The sequence below is a fragment of the Ammodytes marinus genome (genome assembly GCF_949987685.1).
Source record: "Ammodytes marinus genome assembly, chromosome: 6".
Classification (NCBI taxonomy): Eukaryota; Metazoa; Chordata; class Actinopteri; order Uranoscopiformes; family Ammodytidae; genus Ammodytes; species Ammodytes marinus.
Window position 1 is genome coordinate 3,797,862 of NC_137235.1, and position 8,964 is coordinate 3,806,825.

At 39.1% G+C, this 8,964-nt stretch overlaps 1 protein-coding gene across 1 annotated transcript in view; it reads right to left on the reverse strand.

The window, feature by feature from the left end:
* Positions 1-206: 206 nt before the first annotated feature.
* LOC307251594 (MORN repeat-containing protein 4-like) overlaps positions 207-8,964 on the reverse strand; it is a gene marked incomplete at both ends in the record, with an annotated part of 16,050 nt that continues 7,292 nt past the window's right edge. Inside the window, 3 exons of the mRNA XM_080028969.1 lie at positions 207-373; positions 3,520-3,629; positions 7,525-7,639. Of these exons, the coding sequence (XP_079885095.1) occupies positions 207-373; positions 3,520-3,629; positions 7,525-7,639 (392 nt within the window). The remainder of the gene's footprint in view (positions 374-3,519; positions 3,630-7,524; positions 7,640-8,964) is intronic.

Genomic DNA, 8,964 nt, shown 5'->3' on the forward strand with positions numbered 1-8,964 from the left:
ATAAGAAACTGTTCTTAATGTTTTATCTGGAAAAATAAAGGATAAATAAAAAATTAAGGAAAATAAAATAATAATAAATAAATAAATCTCTTTATAAATAACAGGATCAGCAGTTCAAACCGAGAGTTGGCTGATGGTAGATGGTAGATGGTCGGGGGAGGATGGAGGAGCCTGGTACTGGTGCATTATGGGTAGTGTAGTTCAGGTCACATGGCCAGGGCTCGGGCCTTGGCGGCTGCTGCGTGCGCTCTCTGTACGGCTGCCTGGCTGTTCTCCCTCCTCAGCAGCTGGTTGGTCTCAAACAGGCCCTCCTGGTTAACCCCGCCCGCCCCGTGGTTAACCCCGCCCGCTCTGTCCGGGGACGCCAGCACGCCTGGAAAACAAAGTAGACATTTTTGAGAATAAAGTGAAAAAATGATTGTTAATAAAGATGACATACAATGACGAGAAGAAATGTAATGTAATTGTATATAATTTAATTTTCCATTGAGGAAAAGCACCTAATGGATGTACGGAACAGTATAAGGGTCAGGGTTTTTTTCTACGAGGAACTTCTAAATATTTCTGAAAAAGTCAATTTTTCAAAGCAAACGAGACCATCAGTGCAAAGAAACCTATTTTTATATAGTTTTTCTTAATGCCTTTGTCATGGTTCCCTCACCCTAGAACTATACCTGGCATAGTTAAAAACACTACCGCTTTTGTCCATGTATATAGTTTGAACTCATTGACTTGAGCATTTTGTATTGGGATCTCCACAAACTGCAGGGCGCGGGGTGCGACAGACAGACAACACACATATTTTAGTTTTACAGGAATCAATCATTTCTACAAACTTCAAAGAGGTTTTTCTGAGTCATCTTGGTTTGTATTTCACCAGCTTGATCTCCTGTCATCTGTGTGAGGTCTTTGCTTCCTTCATACAATGGGTTAAGTTAAGGTTTACCTGAACCTGGGTTAATGTTTGACTAAAAGCAGCGTAAAAAGAATTTAGGAACAAAGCCATAAAAAATCCTTAAAAAAATCCCTCACAACTAACCCCCCATCCCCCTTTGTGTTTTTTTCTCTCTCTCTCTCTCTCTCTCTCACTCTCTCTCTCTCTCTCTCTCTCTCTGTGTTTCTCTCTCTCTCCCCCTCCCTCTCTCTCCCCCTCTCTCTCTCCCTCTCTCTCTCTCCCCCTCTCTCTCTCTCCCCCTCTCTCTCTCTCTCTCTCTCTCCCCCTCCCTCTCTCGCCCTCCCTCTCTCTCCCCCCTCTCTTCCCCCCCCCCTCTCTCTCTCTCTCTTTACTTTCTTTTAACTATTTATGTTGTGTTGCAACGTTGATATTTATATAATCTATGCTTGTTTTAATTGTTGGAATTTGTAATGTGTACGAATGACATCTCTGTGTGAAAGCTTGTTATTATGCTTTTTTATTCAGAGACAACTGTTCCTTGTGGGTGTTCTTTTTCTGATGTCAGACCCTGCGTTCCAAATCACATACTCTTTCTTTTTACTATTCTGCATACTACATCTGACCGTAAACAGAATCTAGTTAGGATGCAGTAGGCACACATTTGAGACATATTTTACTTATTTATTTCATCATAACATTGCGCCTTGATCTTGCCTCTTGCTTTTATATCCGTCACATTGTTGGTTGTTTTTATATGGAGGCTACGTCGATGTGACGTCACTTTCGGGTTGCACTGGATTGTGGGTCAGATTCACCCCAAAAAAGCACACTGATTTCAACACTAAAAATCTCGACCGGATGTAGTACGGCATCCAGGTATTTTCAAGCATGCTAAATACAACCGCAAGAATTGGGATATCCTAAATCTTATGTCTACCATACTAAATATTTCAACACTAAAAAAATCTCGGCATCTGGGTATTTTTTCAAGCATACTAAATCCGACCACAAGAATCGGGACATCCCAAATCTTATGTCTACCATACTAAACAGCAGAAAAGTAAAGTATGGGGGATTGAAATGCTGGGAGGTTGTCAGCCCTCAGGAGACGGAAGGAATCTTAACATTATGTGCACCTCTATTTTTACAGGCACAAAAATATGAGCCGGTTGTCAGGGTGACACATTGTTAAAGCAACTGCGCGTACAGCCTTCGCATAGAGACGTGTTGATTAGAGAGTCAGACACACACACACACACACACACACACACACACACACACACACACACACACACACACACACACCTACACCTGGGGGAGGACACAGGCAGACCAGACAATATACATCTTTCACCACTGTTTTAAAGTAATCTCAAATCCTAAAAATATGACACCATGACTGAAGGCTCGGAGTATTGTATTGTATTGAACTATACATATATAAAAATCAAAATGCCAAATTTGAAACATTAAGAGAATGACCAAGACAATGGTAGAGAAAGATCTAAAACTATAGTACACAGTCGTTTTCCAAGATACTTATTTGCTAATGTTCAGTGCTGTGAATACTCCTTGCTATCTTTCACTAAATTATTCCTGACATCAACTCAAAGATGGAGTCAGGGATGCTGGAGAACGCTTGTTGTCAAAATCACTTTTTGTCAAAATCAGTGAATATCTCCTCACGATCCGCTACCTGTCTGTACTGTGTGTGTGCGCTGAAAAGAACAATCTAGTGTTAATAAACAGCCTAGGTTCTGTAAACTGGTATGTAAACCAAGGGTATGTAAACAAAGGTTGTCCACCATAACTAGCAACATGTCGTTTTACAGAGCCTAGGCTGTGTATTAACACTGGATTTCATTTCAGTGCACACACACACACACACAGTACATACAGGTAGGTAGGGATGATGAGGAGATATTCACTGATTTGGACAAAAAGTGATTTTGGCTACAGGGTGAGGTAGTTTAAAAAAAAATCCCAACATTTCACTGTTCTACAAATGTTCAAATTACAACACTGTAAAAAGGATCTTAAAAATAAGATTGTCTGTCTCTGAGGACAATTAATTAAGTAAGTAAGTAAGTAAGTAAGTAAGTAAGTAAGTAAGTAAGTAAGTAAGTAAGTAAGTAAGTAAGTAAAGTTTATTTATATAGCGCCTCTCGCAGACCAGGGTCACAAAGCGCTTCACATTTTAAAAAAACACAATAAAACGACACATATACAGAGTCTGTTACAAAGAAGAGTTTCCTAAGAACGTACAAAATATAATACTATACAATATAATACAGAGTACATAGACATGGATCTAGAAAGCCTGTTTGAACAAGTGCGTCTTAAGCTGACTCTTAAAAATATCCACAGAGTCCAGAATGCGCAGGGACTGGGGCAGGTCATTCCACAGACGAGGAGCAACAGCCTTGAAAGATCTGTCTCCTCTGGTGTTGAATTCTTGATAAACGGCCTAGGCTCTGTAAACTGGTGTGTAAACCAAGGGCATGTGAACAAAGGTTGCCCACCATAACTAGCAACATGTCAGTTTTACAGAGCCTAGGCTGTTTATTAACGCTGGATTTTAAAATATATATAATATATAATAAAATATTTGAATTGAGTGTTACCGTAGCCGTCCACACATCCGCTCTTAAAATCGCCTTCGAACGTCATCCCGTCAAATCGAGTGAACACACCGGCACCTTGGAATTTGCCCTGCACGAATTCCCCCTCATACCTACAGAAACATTCACATAAAAAGCACATTTAATACAAGTAGAAAAAAAAATGACTTCAACAACCCCCACAGATAGCTTCAATAGAGAAACCCTAAATTCAATTATTCAAGAGAGCAGAGTGGGGGGGGGGGGGAGGGGGTGGAAGGACATTTCTCAAAAGCACCAGGAATGTTTTGATGGGACACGAACAGTAACTGAGGGTTGGTGGCGCCAGTAGTGGCCTTGAGTCTTTGGATTTTTTATTTTTTTCTCCATAAATGATTTTTATCACATTTTCTTTTTTATACAAACACACAAACATTTATAACCCCAACCCACCCGGCCACCCCACACCCCCAAACAATCCCTGGACATAATAAAAATAAATAAAAAACATATATATAAAAAGAAGTACGAGACAATGCCGGCCAAAAACATCACACGTACACACACATTTACACAAAGGAAAGTGACTTAGGCTTATTGAAATAGGAAATAAAGGAACACCACCTACAATCAAACTTCTTCAAGGAACACCTTAAAGGCCTACTTCACCGGTTTGAATATGAAGGTGTGATGTCTTTTACTGTGACATCACAGTAATATTTACAAAGTACGTTTTTTTTTAACCCTATATTTCTCTTTCTGTGATGTCACGAGAAAGAGAAATACAGGGTTAAAAAAAACACTCTTTCTGCCTTTTCTCAGACTAGGATGAACCGATTTCAATTTTTTTCGCACATTTATACTACATAGGATCTCAGAATTCAATACACCTTCATATTCAAACCGGTGAAGTAGGCCTTTAAAGAGAATTTGATCTTTTCGAGCTTAACAAAAAACATTACACCACTTAGCCAAGAAGATGACAGGGCAGGCGTCGGGGTGGCCTTGAGTCTTTGGAATTTGTAAGGCAAATGCACTTAAAGGGGAATTGTCCTACAGTAGCAAAGCCTCCATTAAAGCGTATAGAAAAGAAGCAGTAAAGTGCAACACAGGTCTGTTTTGGTGAGATTTAAAAAAAGGATTGTAGAAGGGGTTTGTCTAACTCAATTAACAACACTATAATAATATTTCAGCGCAAGGTGATGCAGCTAGGAATGGAGCATAGAAGATTTTATCACAAATGCAGTTAAATCATATGTTGATTGTGTTAAATTTCCATTATAGTGGGATAATTAAGCAATTGGTGAACAGTCAGAGTGATGTTGTTCGCTCATATCAGCACTCCTTCAGAACGCGTAGAAGGTCTCTCGTCCAATCAAATCACTCGCTCAGAACCACTGCTGTATAATCATGAATATTTTTATAATACATGACACAACGCTGTCTCTTTTGCCAACGTACAATCCTACTGTTTATTGATTTCCTTTTTTATGATGAAGTGCCAGAAGGGGCCGCTGCATCTTTCCAGTTATTCCTGAATCCTAAAGCTGTCATTATAGCTGAAGGCTCGGCTTGACTATTGTAATCCCCCCCCCCCCCCCTCGAAAAAGTCCAAACCTATTTTTAGTTTTTGAATTAAGTTAGTTTAATAAAAAGTCTGTGAATTATCTGTGATGCAATAAAAATAAAAATAATAATTGTAACCAAACGTATTGTTGCAGTATGTTTATCGAGACAATTTAAGGGTTATTTATTAGTTAATTATTGCAATTAATTAATAATTTTTGGCCAGGATAATAGTGCCATGTACTTTTCATGTAAACATCTCATCCCATGCCTAAATGCAGCAGCACGAATACACCTACTGCGCATCTCAAATCTTTTGTAATCAAACAGGATAAAAATGCCCTGATGCAAGCTATTGTTTTAAGTGAAGGAACTCGACAGTATTGTACTTAATTAATTACACTGTTAAAAGTTGTTCTGTTTGAAAGTTTTGCGCACAGCTGAGATGAAATAGTGTGAATCAAAGTGCAGATTCTCAGCCTTCTTTTTAACACACACACACACACACACACACACACACACACACACACACACACACACACACACACACACACACACACACACACACACACACACACACACACAAACAAGCAGCATGAATAAAACATGCTACATGTATCACTTCAATTGTCACAGCAAACCCTGCACAGCTGGTGATCAGAACACTTCCTGGTTCGGGGATAAATGGGTGACACTTTCTCACATAACACTCTCTAAATGGAATCTATTAAAGTAAGTTGCAACTGTGAAGGAGCTAGGTACACAGTTCTTTGAGACACTTCTTTCAAGGCCTTTTGAAACTTTAAGGACAGATTTCTCTATCCAGAATATTCAAACACATTTTTTCATGTTTGGAAAGCCCCTTGAAGTATTAATTAACTGTGTTAATTTCGAACAAGCACAACAGATAGGCCTCGAATAGACTACACTTTAGTTTCTTAAACATTCTTTGCTACTTAAACATTTCACCTTCACCAAGGAGAAAAGAAAAGAAGAATAACTGTAATATTTATTGTATAAAAATGTAATTAAAATTAAATTATTTTCTGATGAAAACATCAGGTGTTCCTGTCTGACCTTAAATGATCCACAGATGATATTACAGCAAGAAAAAACATTCAAAATAGAAATGTAGGGAATTAAAAGTTCTTATCATATTTTAGGATATAAGAGAATCGGTGAAGCTCCTTCCTGTTTGGCATGTTTAAAGGCCTACTTCACCGGTGGGAATATGAAGGTGTATTGAACTCTGAGATCCTATGTAGTATAAATGTGCAAAAAAAATTTAAATTGGTTCATCCTAGCCTGAGAAAAGGCAGAAAGAGTGTTTTATGGTCTCACTGTCTAACCCTACATTTCTCTTACTGTGATGTAGGATGAACCAATTTAAATTTTTTTTGCACATTTATACTACAAAGGATCTCAGAGTTCAATACACCTTCATATTCCCACCGGTGAAGTAGGCCTTTAAAGCTCCCATATTATACACTTTTCGGTTCTATTATACACCACATTATATGGTCTTAGTGGTCCCTAATACGTTTTTCTTTAATTGTTTGCTGAAAAAAACTTTCAGATAATTTATTGTACTATGCTGATGTTCAGCTAATCTCACAATGGCCTATTTTTTAAAAAGAGCTGCAGCTCCCCTCGTAAATATACAATCTCTGAGCTGCTCCCGCCCCCTGTCCGGAAGCGAAGCCAGATACACCTCGCCCTCTGTCTGTCAGGGCCGTGGACCAATAAGAAATAGAGGTGTGGGCTGCACAGTGGAAGCTTCTGGCTTTCCAGTTTGTGAGGTCAGAAAAGGGGAAAATTCTGACTGGAGTATATTGGGGGGGAGGGGTGGGGGTTTCAAAAAGGGGGAGAGTGAGAACAGGAGAGATTGTTATTTTCTTTAATATTTTGGCAGTCTCTAGGCACACCGTGGACCCATGGATATGTTAGAACACATTTAAAAAGTGCATTTAGCATAATATGTGACCTTTAATGTTAATGCCCGAATTTCAAAACCTATAGGCAGAAAAAGTAGACAGTCATTGAACAGTTTTGATTATTAATTGTAATCTATCAAATACAAACTTCAAACTGGAAGGTGGAACCATCCTGTTTTCCACCTTACTTTTTGCCAGGACAAGAAACGAAAATATATGCCGGCCAATATTACCTACATTACATTTTTTCATTGAGGGCAATGTTCTTACTAAACACTTCTGTGTGTGTGTGTGTGTGTGTGTGTGTGTGTGTGTGTGTGTGTGTGTGTGTGTGTGTGTGTGTGTGTGTGTGTGTGTGTGTGTGTGTGTGTGTGTGTGTGTGTGTGTGTGTGTGTGTGTATCTTCTACTGTGAATGACATAGGAACAACCAAAGAAATTAGTCTAAGCTTTCTGATAATTTTGTCAAAATAGTTTTTTTTACATTTTAGAAAAGTCAAAAGTAAGGGTAGCAAGAGGGGACACACAGACCTGGAGCCATCAGGGAAGACCAGCAGCCCACAGCCGTTGAAGAGTCCGTTCTCAAACTGTCCCGTGTAACACGTCCCGTCACTGAAGGTCAGCTGACCCAGGCCGTGACGCAGACCTGACAAACACACACACACACACACACACACACACACACACACACACACACACACACACACACACACACATACACACATTAGAATTATTACTGTATGTACTTTTAAACCAAATAAAGTCTTTGGTTTATAAAAAAATATATAATAATAAAGTAAAATTATAGTTGATAGTCTTTTTTGCGTTCCTCTTTTTGGTATACGTCAGCTAGGTAAGGGTTAATGCCCGACGAGGTGTCCAGGTATCAGGGGTTAATGGACACCGTGGAGGCGAGAACTGTCCGACGGCAGCGGACATGGGTATATCTCCCTCCCCCCAACGTCACATCAATGCCCTTTTTCGGTAAGAGGAAATGAGGCGGAGTAAAAATCTGACAAGATGGCGACGCGCATATGCCAGGACGATTGGATGCAGTTGGAATAACTGAGGTGAAGCCCGGACGCTACATCCATTTTATATTCTATCTATGGTTACACATTGATGATATAATAAACATATTGTTTGTTGCAATAATCAAAGCCTGAGGTGATAACATAAATAAGATGCTGTGTTTTAAAAAGTTAAAATAGATATTTTAATTGATCAAACATGAATTGAACAAGCTATAGTGAGATGCTAACAAGCTTCCGTACATATTGAAAGGGGTAATTTAGGAAGTGTGTTGAGCTTGAGTGACAGGTCTCTCGGCCAATCACAGACAGGTGGTTAAAGCTGGCTCATCCCTTCTCAACCCCGAGGCACAAATTTGGATTTTCTCCTTTAAGACTCTGACTTTGAACTCTGAGATCCTATGTAGTATAAATGTGCAAACATTTTAGAAATCGGTTCATCCTAGCCTGAGAAAAGGCGGAAAGAGTGTTTTATGGTCTCACTGTCTAACCTCAAATTTGACCAAGTGTGACATCACACAAGTAAAAATGTATGGTTAGGATTAACAGGACAGCTGGGCCAAGGGAAGACTGAGGGAAGAAAAACCTCATTCATTATATTATAATAGCGATTTTATAATGATAGAACGCCGGTTCCGTATGGGTGAAGTATTCCTTTAAAGGTGCACTATGTAACTTTGGGTGTGTCAGAGAAGTGAACATTTTCTAAGGTATATTCTCATAACTGAATAAACAAACTTTCCTCACATGAAAATAATTCTCCTGGAACACTGTTTGAAGTTAGAAAGGCTAACTTAGAAGTAACTTTTTTCACTGTTGTTGTTAACAGCAGCAGGGATCACAGTTTAGTTAACAAACATATTCTAGTCGTCTTCGTTTGGTTCCAGGTTCCTCAAAATAATTCGGTTTTGATTCATGGTGATATAATTATTCAATACTA